Here is a 19,389-nt window from a genome sequence, read left to right on the forward strand (position 1 = left end):
ATCTGTATTGGCTCCTCACTATTGGCTTTCTTCTGCATTGGCAAGAACATGCAACAGTGAGATTAAGTGCAGAACTAATAAAATTTTTGTGCTTGGACACAAAGCAGTACAGATTTGCTGTGGCAGATGAGTTTATTTTCTCTCTTTCCTCAACTCTGGGCCAATCGCACATCTGTTTTCTCATTTTTCCTTGAGTAGTAGTCAATGTTTTTTTTTTTTTATTGGTAGTGGTTCTTTGCTAATGTACTTCAAACAATTTTGTGGAACACTGTGGATTTTGTTTCATCTTGCACTATTTCCACTGGTGGTAATTGGTATTGGATGAGTAAATCCTTGTAATTTAAAATATATACGCTGCATCTTTTAATATTACTTGTTCACAAAGTCCATTGTTGGTCTGTGACTTTAGTCTTGAATTCCTTTTTGTTACAACTGAAGTTGCTTCTTTCTTGAACTGTTTTTCTTCCAAATATACATGTATAGTTGTTTTTTACTACAAAAATTCCAATTTGCATTTTGTTGGTCTGTAGTTCCCATGATTTTTTTTTGCTTGCTAGATAATTACTAGTGCCATACAGATCATGTAGATAAAGTTCCTGATGGTGTCTAGCTTTTCATTTTCTGTGGCTTTGGGTGGGTGTTGTGATTCAGGCCTATTTTCCATGATAACAGTCAGCCTAAACCTACTTTTATACAGGTCACTACAGTATATTGTAAAATATAATGAGACCTATATCAGAAATTTCAAAGTTTTGGGTCACACCCCTAGCCTGCAAATTATTTATTTGTTTTTTTCCCCTCTCTTTTTACAGAATGCAGTTATTGCTGTCTTTATTTGGTCTATATGGTTCAGGGAGGTAGCGGCTGTGGATTTCAGGGGAATCAAACGCCTATAGTGCAGTTGCTGCGGCAAACCTCGTGAGACCAATCTAACTTCACTGCCAACAGCAGTCTAGTTGTAACAGCACAGAATTTAAGATGCGGTTGCTGACTGGGGAGTCTCCCAACCTTTTTGATAAATCTGTAGCCAGTGCTGAGTTTGGTACTGCTGTGGCTAAACTGCCACCAGTTCTTGAGTAGGCTGGTTTTGAGCAACACCCCCAGAACCAAAACAACTACTAATTCCCTTTTCAGGTAGCCTGCAGTAACTTCACCTCCCCACCCCCCTTGCTATTCAGTATAAATTGTTTTTATTTAAATGATACATTTTTTAGATCAGAAACTTTGTAAAGCATTTAACTATGACTTCAGCAGTTTGGGAGGAAATGGGAAAGAAAAGCTGTTTTTCTGGGAAGTAGATATGGCAAACCGTTCTTAAAACATTTGTTGTGCATTGTGAACAAACGTAAACATGTAATTAGGAAAAAATGATTAGAGTTGTTTCTCCTTTTAGAGAGGTCTAGTGCTAATTTAGTTCTGTCTGTCAACTCAATTTGGAATAGGATGATTTTAAGAAAGATATTATTTCCTGTGAAGTCCTAAATAATTCCGCGTATGTGGCTGGATACATATGGAAGGCTAGCGTATGGAATTGAGGGAAAATACAGGTCAATGAAAATTACCATAAGGGAAAATTTATACTGTAGTCTTTAAAATAGAAACAAATGTTGGAGTTTTGCCAGGAGATAGTACTTAATTTACACATTTTTTTCTATGCACTTGTTTCTTTATTGAACACGGCAAAATATGCAATATTATAAAGTGCAGTAATCTTAAATGCAAGAAGAAACACAGCAGACACCGACGCATGAGGCTTGTCAGTGTAAAGACATTTGGCTGCTATTTCCCTGAAGTTTACCTGCTTCTGGGATAAAAACCATCACATCACAGAATGAATCCACTGAATGACTTGATAGTGCGTTGACTCACAGGAAAGCTCTTCTTACACAGTTGCTTCCAAAAAGAAATGGACTAGTAGTTGCTCTCCTATTTAGTAGATGTTTGTTATTCCTTAAATGATTATGCGTGGATAATCTCTATTTATTTTATGTGAGCTTTATTTGTCTCTTTCAGGTTCATTTGAAAGTATGTGGTAATTGAATATAATTGCTGCTTTGAGGAATCTCTTTTAAGAGCTGATTAAAAAATAACTGCATTTGGAGTTTCTTGATCCGCCTAGTAGTAAAGGCAGCTGTTAGACTTTTATTTCAGTGCTTGCTGCAACAATGAGAAATTTCTGCACAACTCCTAGGTTTGATTCTATAAGCAGGGAACGCTCTTGGGTAGCTGTCACAAGTAGAGTAAATGATTTCTCAAATTGCTTTTTGTTTTATAAGGGTTTTCTTGCCTCATCTTCCCTTCTGTCTTTACTTTTGCAAAGAAGGTTTACATTTTGAATCTTTGAAGAAAAAATACTGACAGAAACATAAAGGCAGCTTTGCAAAATGTATATTTTGCCATTAAAGAAACTATTTGTTGTGTTTTTTGAGTAAAATTTCCTTGCTGAGTAAAAAACTTTGTGTAATGTTTTGCTTATTTTCCAATGAGTTTGGAAGAAGTCTAAGTCCTCTCTTGCCTTAAGAGCTCTGAAGAGCAGCCCTGCTGTAGGTGGTGAGACACAGAGAGTTTTACACTTCCACATTCCAGGGGTTTCAGAACAGGTGTAGCAATTGCATGGATTTGCAAATGCATGAAAGTCTTCAGTTTTCTGCTTTGTGAAAGAAATATAAAGGTTCTCAGGTTTCTGGAATTGTTTCTGTGTCTAAGAGGAGGTAGAAGTATGAGAAGCTCAGCTTTAGAGAGAACTTACCGTCCATGTTGGAATGGGAAGATGAACCTTCTTTGGCCCCATTTCATATGGAAGATTAGGAAACATGTTTTATACTTCTCACGACTATTGTAGGAAGGATAAGTTCATTGAGCTTGTTAAAATGGGTAGGCAGTCCACCATGTTGTGTTCAAACTTGTTTGTAATGTAGCTGGTCATTCGTTATAATTTTTCAGTCATTTTACTGTAAATTGGTTTAAGGGGTCCTGAAACACAGACCCTAAATGTAATATGTAGTGGTGAAAAACAGGGCCTACATCCTTCCTAAATGGAATGCTTATATTGCTTTTCTTTCTGAGCTTCAGTGAGGGAAAAAAATTACAGAACTTAAGACAAAACTTGGAAAAAACAGAACAGTAAGTGGAGCTTGAGTTTTATGGGGTCTGTTGAACTCTCTATTTATAGAGGTACCTTGCTTTTGAATTTACTTACGCTTCATATAGTTACTCAGATGAGGTTGATAGATCATGACCTTGTTTGTTCCTAAAATCTAAATGTGTCAGGTCATGGTATGGAAAGCTAAAAAGCAGCCAGTCTCAGACCTGTCAAACAACTGAATTATCTGTGTGCGCTACCTTGATGTACAAAGGGAGCAAAGCAAAGAATTAAGTAGGATTATCCCCTTTCTGATCCTTCAAATATATCCTTCAATATAGGGTATGATTTTAGGATGTATTAGCTATTGGGTTTAATGCTTTTTAAAAGTCTTGTGGAAACCATACAAGAATGACTAACCTACCATAGAGTCTTGCATGTTAACAAAAATGCTTTAGTTAGCTGATATCTCATGTTAAATGTTGTTCTAAATAACCTCTGTTAAAGGCTGTTCTGATCTCAGAATTTCACTCATTTTCATGTCTTTCTAAGTAATACTGGTTTTGCATTATATCCTTTTTAATTTCAGTGGTATCTTGGTCCATTTTTCTTAAACTGTATTTTCTACTACCCATGGTTGATGTTCTTTTTATTTATTATTCTGCTCATTCTCTGCCTCACTGAAGGGAGGTTGTGATACAGTTGCAATAAGTCAGTTACAGTTTAAGTGTGGACAATTTTTTTTAGAGGGGGGAAATTTCTTTTTTCTCATCTAAGATTTGTAATGGGATTTCTGCAGAGGTAGCAGTGTGTTGTTGATGATTGTTACCTCAATATGGTTCTCTCATTTAAAAACGGACACTTGGCTGCCCCAGTGCTGGAGGATACTTTCACTAAGAATCTATTCTTAAACTGTTAAATTTTACACATAAAAATGATATGATAGAATCTCTCTAAACATCATTTCAGTAATTAGGACAGTAAAAAATGGAAAGAGATTTAGTTTCGCCTGATGTTTCTCCCTGAAATGCTGATGAGAGATTATAGTGATGTCTAGTATTAATAGGGAGCTTCCATACAGCATGTATCCATGTTTATTGGCCACATATTAAAAAAAAAAAAAGTATTGAATAATGAGAAAAATTTCGGATTCTTCTTGTCTTAATTCTTTTTTCTTGAATTTTACTGAGAATGTTTTTGAAAATATTACAAATTGCCCTAGTATTCTAGTAAAACAAATAAATTGACAGAAATGCTATGAAAAGATTTTCAGGTACTGGACAGGTTGTTTTCATTTTAGCTTGTTTTTGAGCTTGAAATGGGTTTGATATACTCATTTAAGCTTTGTTTACAGAAGGTTCTTGCTTGATTAGTTTCTAAGGTGTTTATGGGGTTGTCCAATTCATGCTGAAATGAAAGCAGAGTTCTGTTAAACACCATATATAATTAAAGGTAACTGAACATTATATGAATATTGAAGCATGCTATAAGACTTCTGAAAATTCTTTACACCAAATGTACAAATGAAATTTTAAGTTTTCAGTTTTTCTTTGTGTAATTTTGTAGACATATGCATGTATTCCATATGGTATCTTGTACCATTAGGCACTCAGTCTAATTTGATGTTTCTGAATGCCACCGATACAGGTAATGTTAACTGAATGTGGAAATGATTGTGACCTAGAAGGACATAAACACAAACTTGAAAGCAAGGAAAATCTTGAAGCCTAATGCTATTAACCTTTGTCTGTTTGACTGTTTGGCTAGTTGAATAGTTGTATAGAATTTAAGTAAATTAGTATTTGTACTGCCTTAGCATTTGTGAAGTGTTACACAGATCCCAGGTGTCTACCAGGTGATCTCCTTTTGCAAACAAACATAATTAGACTTTTATAAAGAAGTTCTTATGTAAGCTTAGCTGCAAAATCCAGTGGTTCTCACACTAGAATCTCCTATGAGTAACACAGAATGTATTTGTATGCTTCTTATCATGTTAAGTATTTTCTCTTTGGTAGACATGCTATATTTGTGATGAACAAGGCAGAGAAAGTAAAGCAGCCACTGGTGCTTGTATGACATGTAATAAACATGGATGTCGACAAGCTTTTCACGTAACGTGGTAAGTATATTTTATTATTTAACATCTCTGATGTTCCAGAAAGAATCAATGCACACAATGTAGTGAATAAACTCTTTATTTAGTATATTTCTGAGTAAAGAAATATAGTAAGGTGCTTTGTGTAGAAATATCTAACTTGATTATAATAGAGTTTACTAACAATATGGCAGTGGCAGCACATACGTTGCTGTGAGCTGCAAAAGCTGTCTGATAATACTCCCTTGGGTTGTATTAAATGCTATGTGCTCCTGTGGATAAGGTTTAGTGGGGTTTTTTTTGTTTGTTTTTTGTTTTTTTGTCTTACATTATTTTTCTTAGATGATATTTTATAGGATACGGGAATGTGAAGACATTGTTTGTTTACCTGCAAACTGATTTGATGTTTACTTTTGGTAAATCAGTGGGAAAAATTATTGAGCTATACATAAAAATGCACTAGAGTCACCCCTTCCGGTACAGATTTCCAAACATTTGGGGGTAATTCACCTCACTGATTTTATCTAAGTGGTACGCATCTATCCTGAACTATTCATTTAGGTTTCATGTATAGCTGTTGCAGAAAAACAGCTGTGTCCACCATCTGATTCATTCCACGTTAAGATATTTAGGTTTGCTTGGATTCAGGAGATGCTTGTATCACTTTATGGACTTCTAAAAGAGGCTGGATAATTAGATTAAACCACATGTCAACAGGTAAAAGGAGGCAAAAGGAGTTCCACCCCAAAATTTACAGGTATTATTTGTTTTTTTCAAATTCAGCTGAAGCTATTTTGCAGTAGATAGCAGATTTACACAGACTGTCTAGCTGCATCGTCTGTGGCCTTACCCATCTGCTTTATGAGTGGCCCGGTATGCTTCTTCGTGACCAGCTCAGTCAGGGAAATGGTATTTGCACACCTACTTAAATTACTTAAATGTTTTTTCTTCAGTGTAATCAAGTGATACTTTGAATGTCTTGTGCAGATCTTAAAGGATATAATTCTGTAGTTTAGGCACTCATTTCTTGGCAGCTCTTCCTTTTTTTTTCTTTTAATTACTTGACTATCTGGCAGGTTTTAATCTTTCATAACCATCTAATTTTTCATTGGATGTGATCAATGTCAAGTTTCTTTTTATGGTGAAAATGGACTGTGTTCCTCAAAGCGTACATACCATGTAAAGAGGTTACTTACAGATGTGAAAAAATGTATACATCCAAGTGTTTGAGTGAAAAGGACTCTTTTCTGTCAAACACTTGGATGCATACAAAAGTCCTTGTCATTTTTTTTCTTTCTTCCAAAACCCTGTTTTCAGTGAATGCCATAAAGAGCATGAGAATTAGGTTCAAAATTAAAATATTTATCTTGCCAGTTTTTAGAATGCTTTGATTCTAAAAAAAACAGGTATGTACTATAAAATGATATCTAGCCAGAGAGTACTGTGACTGAAGATATTGAGAGGCTTCTATAATATTTAAAAAATGGAAGAAAAATGTGAAAACTACAGAAGGCAGAGATCCAGGGCGAGGTATATCAATTTTGGGTTAACAAAACTAATGTCTAAGGAAGAATGAGCTTGAATCCATCTGGTTTTGTATGGCAAGCTTAGAACGATAAATCTTTGCTTGAAGAGATCCTCTTAAATGTTTTCTGTAGTTGGAATCTGCTGTAGGTGTGCAGGTATTTATGAAGCAGTATTTCTGTATTGCCCAAGAATATAATGTATAAATGAAGGGAAAGTGATTTTAAAAAGCAATGAAAATAAGCTGCCTTATATATTGTTCTTTCATTTAAATACTCACGTGCATAATTTTGACTGTAACATTGCATTATTATGCTAATGAAAATGATATGGAAAATGAAACTGAATATTTGGTTTCTCAATGTCTAACTTGGTTTTGATAAAGAAAATAAATCAACATTACAAATGGTGAAAAGCAAATTTGATTTGAAAAAATGTAGTAGAATAAGGTAATAATTAGCCCAGGCAAGGAAACTTGTCAGTCTTGTTCTTTTTAAAAGAAATTAACCTGCCACAGTCTTTTAAACCAATAAATATGGTTTGATTTATTATGTCATTGAAGTTCTAGTTTAAAAAAAAAAAAAAAAAAAAAAAAAGGTAATTTTCCTGGCAAAACAGAGAAGGATGTATGCAACTTTAGAAAAATTTCTTCTTTGGTTCTACAGTATGGTTTTGTTAAAAGCCGTTCTTTCCATAAATGATTTTTGGCTTGAATTTGAGCTAAGAATCATTGGAAATTGCTTGGTTTATTTATTTGTGGGAGTATGTGCATAATAAATATAGATTTTCAAGCTATAAGCTTGTGTGAGTGGCTTAAAGACTATGAAAAAGTCATCAGGCCAAAGTATAAACCGTACATGTTTTTCACTGAGCTACAAAGGTCGGTTATGTGCTCGCATGCCATTAGAAGTCACTTGTGTGGAAATCTCTTCGTTTAAATGCAGGTATAAGTATCTGTACATTATCAGCTGTGATATTGTGGTACAAGTTGATGCAAAATTGCTTTTCTTGAATGTTATTTGGTTTATTTTTAGTGCACAGTTCGCAGGACTTCTTTGTGAAGAAGAAGGCAATGGTGCAGATAACGTCCAATACTGTGGATACTGTAAATACCATTTTAGTAAACTGGTATGTATTTGTTAAATTCTATAAATCAATGTCACTGACTTATTTTTTCACTCTGAATTGCTCTTAACACTAGAATTTTCATGTAGCTCAGAAAGTAGATTGTATTTCATTAAAACAATGTTTTAATCACAGTTACAGAAGTACTAACTGAAAATGGTTTTATAAGTGGTTGCTTTCTAGATGTGTGGGTTTTTCCCCTCTGCCAGGAATAGCATGCACATTTAGTGTTTTTTTTTCATTAAGTTCCTGTAATGTTTTCTTTTGCTATTTGATTAGTTGGCTTCTAGGAATTTAGTCCATTTTGGAATAATCTAGAAAATACTACTTGTTATCCTGCATATTAGAGAATAAAGAAGCCCTCCATTTCTTTCTGCTTCTGTTACTCCTTTTTTTTTTTTTTTTAAAAGTGTTTTTCCTTTTGTTCTCTCACCATGTAGCCAGTGCATATTCCCTGCCTATAAGTTCTCTGAAACACAACCTCGAGGAAGTGACTTGAGGTTTGATTTTTAAAAAACAAACAAGCAAACAAAAAACTTTGAAATTTCTCAGTTATTTAAGTAGGTTTTGGATCAGACCTCTGGAATCTTTCCTATCACTTCCTATCAGTTTGACAGTTCCAGATATCTGTTTCTGTGTACGTGTGTGTGTGTGGACTTGAAGGACTTACTGATGTTTAAAAAATGTTATTTATGAATATTGAATTATGAAAATTAAATTATATAGACTTAAGTTCAGATACTGCTGTAAGTATAGTTACTCTTGCTGATTACTTGTTTTCACTGCTAAAAAAGGGGAATACTTGGGTGAGTTTTGAAGACGTTGCAATGAGGTAAAAACACAGGGCCAATGAACCATTTTAGCTTTCTAGAAGACAAGCTGGGTGAGGTTAGCTCTGTGCTCTTGTGAATATTGATGGGTTTGCTTCATATTGAAGATAAGTCAGGGCTTTCTAGGCCCTCGCTAAGCTAAGATTTTTTATTTATTATTATTATTATTATTATTATTATTATTATTATTATTATTATTATTATTATTATTATTATTATTATTATTATTATTATTATTATTATCTTGAGCCAAGTATACAAAAAGAACAAAAATGGTCTATTACTTAGCAGTGAAGGCAAGCTCTTAACAGTATTATGCATTTGATTTGAATGTTCCAGTGCTGCTATGATTGAGAACATGTATGTTTATTTATAACAAGTTTAATGATAAAGACATAACTCCATATTTGACATGTAATTAGGTAGCTTTCCATTACAAAACTATAGTGGTAATAACAGTAAAGATTGGCAAGGTAGTTTAAGTGATTTAGTGTTTTTTTAGGATTATTGTGATTGTTGATGCCTGGTAAATACAGGTGTTTTGTATTTACTACTGAAGATGGTGGGTGGCATATATCTACTATACCACTGAAAACTTTGGTTGGCAAAGTAGTGACCTGAAGTGTCTTTTATAATGCTACCTCAGTTACGATAAAATAACATTTTGAACACTGGCCTAGCATAAAGTATTTGCGGTCCCAGACTAGGCTCTCAAGCATTACAGAAATACAGGCAATTATGTCTGCCGCTTGTAAATGCATACATGACCATAGCATTGTGTATCCTATTTTTAAACAATTCTAATGAAAATATCGCAGACGGGTCACTTGAATAATAAATCATGAAGCCATAAAGCAGCCACCTCACAATGCGTGTCAAGCATGTGGCAGTGCTAGCACTGTGGCTTCATGTGATACTCATTTGAGCAGCATCTTTTCTGTTTTATGTTATGAAAACTTGAAAATGTGTCTAGCATCTTTTAACCTTTAAAAAGTGGCATATCTTATTTCTTTGTGGAAAGCATATCTTGCAAATTCGTGGGAGGTGTAAAAGTCAGTATAAGGATAGGCTTTTTTCCTGGTATACATTGGGTAGTCTTGTTAATGTTATTAGTGTTAGTAATTTGTCAGCTTTTCAGTGACTGAAGTGTTTTTTTTCTTCAAGCAGTAAGGCATCTTATCAGTTGAAATGCTTTATACTTTTTATTTATTCAAATGGTTCCTTTTCTCTATCCATAAATATATTTTCTCTTTTTAGAAAAAGAGCAAACGGGGATCTAATAGGTCATATGATCAAAGTTTAAGTGATTCTTCCTCTCACTCTCAGGATAAACATCATGAGAAGGAGAAAAAAGTAAGTGGATTTGTCGTTGCTAATTATGTGGCACATCTGCTTAATAGTAGCACTTTCTGATAAATTTAATTTTTGCTGAAAAGCGTGAAGGAAATCTTGTTCCTGAAGCACTGAATAATAAGTAACATAGGTGATAAACTAGAGGTACTAGGGTCCAATGAGGAAACATCTTGGGGTGCATTTGTACATGCACCTTCCTATTTCTGTTTATTATCAGTTTTGGGATACACACTGAAACGTATCCATTGGGAAGGCTGTTTCCATACAGCTTCCTTTGCTTTAGTCTTCTATTAGAGATTCTTTTGTGTAGCCCTTGTGACCAGGTGGGAAAGAAAAATAGGGGTAGACATTTTAGCAAGTGTGCTGATAAACAGGTGCATCTAATTTTTTATATTTCAACCTGTTATATCTCTTTCTCCTCATCAAAGAACTGACATCTCTTGTTGACACATTTTTCTGGTACTGGTGGTCAAGCCCACTGTGATGGCAAAATACCTTGTCGTTCACCTGCGAATCTTCCTGTGAGGGTATAAAGAACATAACTGACTGCTAACTTCAATCATTGGTGTATTCTTTTAGCATTTAACTTTACATATTTTTAAAAAGAATTTTAAATTTATAATGATTATTACTTTATGTTTTTGTTACTGCTAGATTAATAGTTGTCTATGGGAAATTTCTCATCTAAATTCAATACAGGGTGATAACACAGTGTCACGATAATGCAAATTTGCTTTGGCTCTTTTTTTAGCCCTCTAAGAATACATGCAAAACTGCTCACCTGCATGCATCCTGTACAACTAACTTAATAGACTTTTCTGCGTGTGTCGGTAGACTAAGTTTTGCATTATTCAAAATCCTTACATAAAAATTGAAATCAAAGAATGTATTGACCAAATGCGTATTTATGAAGGAGCTGTATTTATAGTGATGGGAAATTGAATACAAATGTCAGTCTTTCAGACCCTTAGTCTTCTCAATATTTGATTTGGTCTTTAAGCTCACTTCCACTTTGGATGTTGCTCTCCATTGTTCTTGGATAGTCTTCTAAAAAGTGTCTTTAGATCTGGTTAATGGCGTAGGTGAATAGTTCCATCTTCATCTGGTAATGCAGAAGAGAGAGTATGCATTGTGGTGTGGTTGTACCTCTAAATCTAAATTTATGCCTAAAATAACAAAAGTATGGGGTTTTGGCAGATCTTTTTTGCTTAGTAACACATTGGTAGGAAAAAACAATCTTGAATTACAGACTACAGAATTACCTGCAAGGTAAAACCTTACTAACATTTGCCATATTTTATTCTTAGTTTGCTTAGTTTTTCACCACTATCTTATTTCGGGTCATGTTTTGTCAAAATACTTGCATGGATTTTTACTCACATTGACAAAACTTTGAAGTTGAATTTGAAGAAACTTTGAGGTGTGAGCATGAGGCTCAGTTTCAGTTTTGTATGTCTGAGCAGTGCAAAAAACATGTTGGTTTTTGTTTGTTTGTTTGTTTTTAAGTGACTTTGGAGATACTATGCTTCTTCAGGTCATAATACCTGTAAAATTTTCAGGGAATACTTGGAGGGACTTTGTAACAGTGTGTTCAGCCAATGTATCAGCTATTTTTTTCCACTAGCTGATTGGCTTCCGCTCTGGAAGTGTTTTGATATGGATCTTCTAGAAATAGTTAATGTTGTGGCTTGTCTGTTCAAGTCCTGGCCTTGTTCTGTGACTTGAAGTTTGCTAGAAATGGGATATTAAAGTTTCTTCAACCTTTCATGAGCTGAAATGTGGTAATCCAGAAGATCTCATGATCTGTAATACCAAGTGAAGCAATGCAGTTTGAAGCACTAACCTGTTCTTTGACGTTCAGCGGTTCTCATGGCACGTTACAGCATGTTCACTTATCAAGTTTAATTTGCTTTATATGTTGTGTAATAACAAAACACTATTCTAGGTAAAACCACCAAGTGGTGAAAAAAGTTGCAGTTTCCTGCAGCTGTTAATCACCTAATTTTTTGTGGCTACAGATGTTTTGTTTGGCGTTTTTAATCTTACATGCTCTATAGTTAAAAAAAGTTAAAAAAAGACTTGTGCTTTGCAAAATACTGATCTTCAGTCGGTGAACCGAATGTGGTATGGAGGCTCATTCTCTTGGTAGATTTCTTCACCTTCTGCATGTGATGTCTTATTTGATGTAGTACATCAAATGTACAATGTATCTTGAAGGAGTAGGGTCATTTTTGAGGGTGATTTTCCTTATTTTCCTTTTCTGTAAATCCATTTGGAATGTAGATTGTTGTCATATTACAATAAATATGTATATCTTCCTTCCCAGATACAGTGGTGTCTCCCCCCCCACTAAGGGCACTCTAGTTTCTACTTTGTCTTTCATCTTTGTTGGAAATTTGGATAATCTGATCTTCAGGCATCCTTAAAGCTTTCCCTTTTGCCAAGCAGAAGGTGTATGAATTGAGGATTGGAACCATTTTTATTGCTCAGACCTCAAAAGCTATCCATTTGCATATAAAATATTCTGCAATAAGAAGAGGTTGGTCTGAAAATGTTGATATGGGTAGCCATCATTTTTGTAAACAGACACTGAGTTGAAAGTGTATTTTCTTTCATAATATGTATTTAGTCTTTTCTGGGCACTGTGCTTACAAAATAGATAGCAAATATATAAGGGTATAATAATTAAAAAAACGAGCAAAGCAGCCTTTGGTATGATTTAGTTATAATGAGGAATTTAAAGCTACAGAGTAAACAGCTTTGTTATAGTCTGGTTACTGCTGCACTAAGTATTGTTAGTTTCTATGGCAGAGATGTTATTTAGAAATTATTAGAGATTAGGCTGTGTGCCTCCTAAGTAGGGCTGGTAGTATGCTGCTTGACATCCCGTTATAATATCCCTTTTTTCAGGGCCCAGGTGTTTACCTGAAGCTTTTTGGGAAAAACTTAGGCCACCACAAGGCTGGGGAAGAATACCTTGCTTTGCTAATGTTCCTGGCAGCCTTATCCTTGGACTCAAGAAGGAAATAAACATGTCTGGGATTGACCTTTGTGTAAAAGAAGTGTTTCTTGCCACTTATGTGAAAATTAGGCAAGCTTACTAGCATTATATATTTATGACTTCTAAAAAATGTGAATTTACTACATACTAAGTAACTGCTATATAGCAGCTGAATTACACAAATTCCTTTTGTACTAGAAGTGCTTTGGTCTGGGCTGAGCAGGAAGGGGAAATTTAAAACTCTGCTATGATGGCTCCTATGATGCAAAATAAACAAAAATGGGCTTGTGACTGAAGACTGCAAATGTGTAAGAAGTGGTGATTGAAGGGCAAAAGGAACAAAATAGTGACGAGGAGCTCGAGGGCACTATTACAGAACTTGGAGGTGTCAGTCTGAGGAGAACCTAAAATGCAGGAGCCAGGACAAGTGGTCTAAACACTGAGCTGCTGGCTAAAAGGAATTCATTATGGGCATCTTCTTGCTGCTTATCCTGTTCTTAAAGAAACATTACACCTTCTCTGATTTTGAGGGAGAAACTTGAACATCTAAGAAGACTTTGAGGCAGCGTGTGACATTCAGCGCGTTCCCCTGTAGCTGTGAGTTTGGTCGTTGGGTCCATGGGAAGGGAAAACTTACAACACACCTCTGCTCTTTGAAAGTTTCCATAGGCTAGCTGTGTGTTGGTTTGTGAACTGCATTCTGAACTGCCCAAACTTTCCCAATATGTTGTGAAGGAGCCTACATTCATATGTCAGGGCTATGAATTTCATCTGGGAGAAAGGCACTTGATGCTTTTTAATGTATTTTAATGCTCTGTGTGGGCTGTTACAGATCAAGTGTTCATTATGTATTCCTCACTATCTGAATAACCGACTGTGAAAAGATAAAATTGACCCGCCATGCACCACATAAGATTCTGTGGCAAAAATAGGAACAGACGGCAGTTCTTTGGGTTACCATTCAGCTGCATAAGCAATGGTTTCCTTTTTCTCTTTTAAAAAAATCTGATTTAGTCCTGAAGAGTCAATTTATAGTATAAAGCAGAGTGTTGCAAAGGCAATTCTAATTATGTCATTCCTCTGTTAATTGCCTCATTTCATAAGCTTAATGATGTTATTTGAACATTGGGGGTTTTGTGTAACTTTTTAGGGGAAAAAAGCTCCAGACTCATCTCAGTAATGCAGTATTCCACTGCATTTTTATTTTAGTTAAGTTTTTGTTAATCAGTTTAACAGATCTGACTGTTTAATACTCTCAACTGTTCTTGACGTATGAAGAAAAATTGTAAGAATGCTCAAGATAACTAGAAGAAAAGTGTTTTGCAACCACTTTGAAATTACTTCAATTTTAATTATTGAAGTATTGCTGGATAAATATTATTCAAATGAGAATTGTGTGGTGTGGATACTAATGGTGATGCTTATCCATGTTGACGTCTTCCAAATTCTGTTCAGTCAGAGGGAAAGAAGAATGCCTCTAAAACACCTCTAAAAACTGGTCAATAAGTATATGCCATATGTAGCTCGGTTTATAGATGGTCTTTAATATCTATGTGTGAGCTGCATAACCTAGTTCCTAAGACTGAGTTTTTGCCTGGGTTCCCTGGTGTTCAAAAAGGGCTGACTTCATGCTGCAGTCTTTTACTGGTGGTGCCGATGAATACTATTTCTGTTTCTGGGCACCTGTTCTTCACTGACTTTGTAGGAGTATAATTTTTTTTTAACATATCTCTTCATGTCAAATTGTGTTGAACGTCTAGTTATTTGGGAGGACTGACAGAGTGTGACTGTGTAAACAAAATTTCATTAGAAAGCTACTCTGAGTATATTCAGTAATATATATCTTTAAAGTCTGCAAGATTAAAAGCAAATGTGCCATCTTATTGTTTGATTTGTTGCCTGCTAAAGTTCTGTTTTAAGTTGTGCTGTATTCTGTGTCAGCCTGCTAATAACTGCGTGTAATCTACTGGAACTGGCACCAGTTGGTATAGATGGCACAGCAAAATAATCTCTTATGCAGGTCAGGAAGAACTATATAAGCAGAGAAGCTCAGTTTTATTTAAATTTTCTTTTAGTAAGAAGAAAAGTAGGAACTTCTGTTTCAGTTATAATGCTTATCATGGAATTACTGATTTGACTACCTCATATTTTTTCTAACCTTACAGTAAAACATCATATATATACTGGAAAGAAAAGTAATGCTTTTAGTGTACCTTAGCACAACATGCACCTCATAATAGTATTAACCTTGGCACCTGGGATTAGTTAATTATTGTAAAATCAAAATGACAAACACACCACCTCAGGTATACCTAAAAACTACTCTGTAAGATGTAGAATTTCGTAAGGCTGCATTAGCTGCAGCTGTCCCTTTTCCCTCAAAGTACACATTTCACTCTTCTGCTTTTCCCTGTGAAAGAAAACAAACTCAAAATCTGACCCCTGCAGAACCTATGCACAAAATAATAGTGGTTAGTAGCAGTGATGATTGTCTTCGTAGACTGTAAAACTGAAATTCCACAGGTGGCAAAATCCTCAAACATTTATCTGAAGTAATTTGGTTATTTATTTGTTTCTTTCATGGAGCTACTACTTCACTGTGATTTTTATAGGTATCTCTAGACCAATACTGGGAGAATCAGAATTTTGAGTAGATCTCTACCATAGTAAGTTCTTACTGTGCTCATCAAAGAAGAATTGTGGGGTTTTTTTTAAAAGAAAAATCACATTGTTAGTCCAGATGTCTTCCTCAGTCTGCAGGGATCAACCAGAAGACTTTCTGTTACATTGAGAAATTGCTATGATAGACTTGAGGTATTATTAGGTGTTACTCTTACGTATTTATGCTGTTATTACATATTACTTAACTTCAGTTTCATCAATATCTTCACAAAATTTTAAGAAAAGACTTTTTGTCTGATTATGATTTTGATCTTTCTACAAGTTTGTGGATTGTGGCCTCATTTACTTAACTCCTCAGCGTTCGTACTCTGCCACATTGTAAGATAGAAGAGAGTAACTTTTGAATAACTGGGGTAAAAAGTAAGCTGAACTTCAAAGAAATAGGAACATTTCTTGCTTGAGAAAATTATGCTATATTGTTTGTCTTAATTTGGAAACTAAATGACACCTGAACATTAAAAATATGTTATTAAGGTTACTGCTTGATTTTTGTTTCTGTTTGAGCAATGAAATTCCTACGCTTCAATTCTATAACTGTGAGAGATGTAGAAGCAAAAGGTAGTTTAAGATACTCTTTTTTTCTTTGCTTTGGAGCCTAGGTTAATGCAAGATGACTTTGTAACAGTTTCTAGAAGGTAATCTTGATACTTTTTTTTTATGAAGTTGTATGTATGTGCTGTTCACCAGGTACAATGTTTTGTGTGCTGGTAGACCATATGCAGTTAAAGGTGATCTGCAATGTTAAGCTGCCTGAGCCAGGAAAATTAAATGTATTCCTTTTGCCTGCCATTCTATTTGCCTATTTCTTGACATATATTTGATGGGTATTTTTAAGTTACCTTGCAGGCAGTGGAGCATTTCACAGTATGTAACATAATACATATTTTAAATACTTGCAATTTTTATAGGAATAAATGAAGGTGAGCGTGGAGAATAAATAGTTGCCTTGATTTAGTTAGTCTTGCACCATTTTTGAAGTTATAAAGTGCTACTCAAGTGTTTAGCACTGAGTATCCATGACTAACTATTAAGATTAAACCGTGTAAATAACAGAAAAAGCATATTTTAATGTTAAATATCAAGAGAAGAGTAGCTTATTCTGAATAAGAGTTGTTGTGTGTTAGTCTTGCACCTAAGAGAAGCTTTGGCTGGCATTTTTATCATCGATTCTTGAGTCTTTTTACCATTGACGGTTAAAATTCTGACCGTTATCCCTGTATTGAAGTGAAGGTTTTGAGTCTTTTAAGTAATTGTATCAAGGATTGGTACTTCAGAACAAGTTTCATGCTTAGAGCTGAATATGTATGTATTTGAATAATGCTGGCAGTAGTGTTCCACCTCTCCCTATAAACTATCCCGTGCCTATATCCTTTTATTACTGTGACTGCAGCAACGCTGCCACTGCATTTAATTTTCCTGCTGTGGTTTATACCATATAAAATGATAGATAGATGAATGCCTGAGCTAGGGCTGTTCTTGTCAAAATAAGATAAATTAGGACTTGAATTTGAAACTTGTGGACCGTGGGCATCTTTCATTCTGAAATTGTTATGGTTATATTACTAATACCTACTAGTCACAAATAAGAGGCCAAGCAGGTCTTGTATTGGGGATTAGCAAGAACTACGCGCAGCTTTCTATTGAAGATGTTAGTTGTGATGGTGACAGCTCTGGATTAACAAGCTTCAGTGATGGAAAGATAGTGCAGAAAATCCATAAATGTCAAAAGCAGCAATCTGAGTGCTCTGTGCTAATAGAACATTCTGATACGTTGGAATTGTTTGAGGGAGTCAAAAACAGTGGCTGAAAAAAATAGTGATTTAGACCTTGAGATTATTTTGCTTACAAGAATCACTACGGAAAGTAGATTTGAAAACGTTGTTAAGGTTTGAAAACTTGGGCCAACCAAAAGTAGTGGAGGGGTTATGATTTTTGTAATAGAGAAGGGGATAAGAATGGAATACTTCAAGGTCAGCCCAAGCAGTTGTGTCTGAAGGGCCGAGCACTGGTGCTTGCTGATAGTGTGCATGTGTTTTAATTCTTCCAAAACAGAAAGTTAATCTCCTCGTCCCTGGGCAGGTGAGCTCTTGCTTCTCCATTTTGCATCTACCTCTTCTTGTCCCTGTTATTGTCCACCTCTCATGCTCCTCCACTGAACTAACCCAGCTCACTAAAACAGCAGAAAACTATCAACTTTGGGTTTTGATGCTGCTGTTTTAGCAGTTTGAATTGGCACACGGAAGGTCTGGCAGGTTAAGCAGTGTGGGAAAGGTGAGAGAGGGGTCAGGAAACCCCCCCCCCCCCCCCCCCCCCCCAGCAGTGAACTGTTAAATGCTGAACTTCAGCATGTGGTTTAATGAAGTACTGTGGAAACCTCTTTGGAGAAGGTTGTGCATTCCTGAGACAAAAATGAATTGCAAATAAGTGTAAATACCTTGAACAAGTTAAATGATACTTCCGTGTGGAAATGTTATGAATTAATAATGCCATTAGAGAAAAGCTGAACTCATCCATTCCATCTGTACTGGAAAAGTTATCATTCACTTGCATTATTTAGTCTTCCCAGACATTGAGGTCCAAACTGTGGAAAGATAGATTTGATAACATTTATTCTGTTGGTAGCAGATCAGAGCTAAGATAAAATTATACATGTATCCTTAATCTGATAATCTGATATTTCGATGAGATGATATTTTAATTCAGTAGTCTGATGTTTCCTCTGAAAGTACGTTAAGGAAAATGAATGAGCAAGTGCTGATCTTTAGAGTGATCCAATGTGTATATAAGCTAAAAAAACGAAGAGTTGGAACCTAGCTGTATTTGTGAAATCATATTATGTAATAATTTTGTAGATTGAATCTTCGTGGAAGAAATAGAAGCAATCAAAGTGTGCTTTTTTCCCTTCTCCACCCCCTACCCCACAAGAGGGCCATGTATAGAAAGTGCTACAGCATTCCAGAAATCTTGCACCATATTTGTTTTCTTATCTTACAGCATGTAGCTATTGGAATTAAGAAGGTATTACATAATATTTTAGATAAGAAACAAAAGCCTAAAAATGAGGTCCCTAGTGATAAATAAAGCTTTCTGGTTAAACATGACATATGAACTCTAGTAGGTATTTTGTATTGGTATTTAGCTACGTCGTAAATCAGGGCTCTTCAAGTTCTAGGATGAATAATGTTACAGCTGCTTACCCAATGGCTGCATGGCAGTCACGCCTTATTTTTCTTACAGTAAGAAAGGTTTCAGGAGCTGCCTGAGTCTGGTCTGTTGAGCTACCCTATATGTGAACCAAGATTGAAGTTTGCTTTGTCAGTTTTGTAGCTGGCCCTATATTTTTTAAGGTATTCTTCCTTGGAATGTGTCTTTTGCTAAATCCTGTTTTTACAGAATATAGCATTGCATTTATCAGCTCTGCAACTATCTTAAAATAAGGGTGTTTGGAAGATTTGAGCTTGTGCCTATGAATCTTTAAAAAATTTGAGTATATAAATGGGATACATGGGTTCTGCCTGTCCTCAGGGCTCCCTTAGCTTTCACTTACTAGCAATATTATTTTCAGTGCTTGTTAAGAGTGATGTCTGCCCCTTTTTTCCTTACAGTAAAGCTTGTAAAAGGTCAGACATTTGATATCATTACCTTCCCTTGAATGGTGTGTTTCCATGTGGCTTTCTGGATGGATGTTTATCTTGGT

At 35.2% G+C, this 19,389-nt stretch overlaps 1 protein-coding gene across 4 annotated transcripts in view; it reads left to right on the top strand.

The window, feature by feature from the left end:
* The window catches only part of MLLT10 (MLLT10 histone lysine methyltransferase DOT1L cofactor), a 138,332-nt gene that overhangs the window by 37,292 nt on the left and 81,651 nt on the right, over nt 1-19,389 (top strand). For 3 of the 4 annotated variants that reach the window (XM_082313039.1, XM_082313040.1, XM_082313042.1), the window contains 3 exons: nt 5,098-5,201; nt 7,736-7,829; nt 9,914-10,009. In XM_082313039.1, coding sequence (XP_082169165.1) covers nt 5,098-5,201; nt 7,736-7,829; nt 9,914-10,009 — 294 coding nt within the window. The remainder of the gene's footprint in view (nt 1-5,097; nt 5,202-7,735; nt 7,830-9,913; nt 10,010-19,389) is intronic. The other variant, XM_082313041.1, reaches the window with a different exon arrangement.

This window comes from Platalea leucorodia (assembly GCF_965183815.1).
Source record: "Platalea leucorodia genome assembly, chromosome: 1".
Classification (NCBI taxonomy): domain Eukaryota; kingdom Metazoa; phylum Chordata; class Aves; order Pelecaniformes; family Threskiornithidae; genus Platalea; species Platalea leucorodia.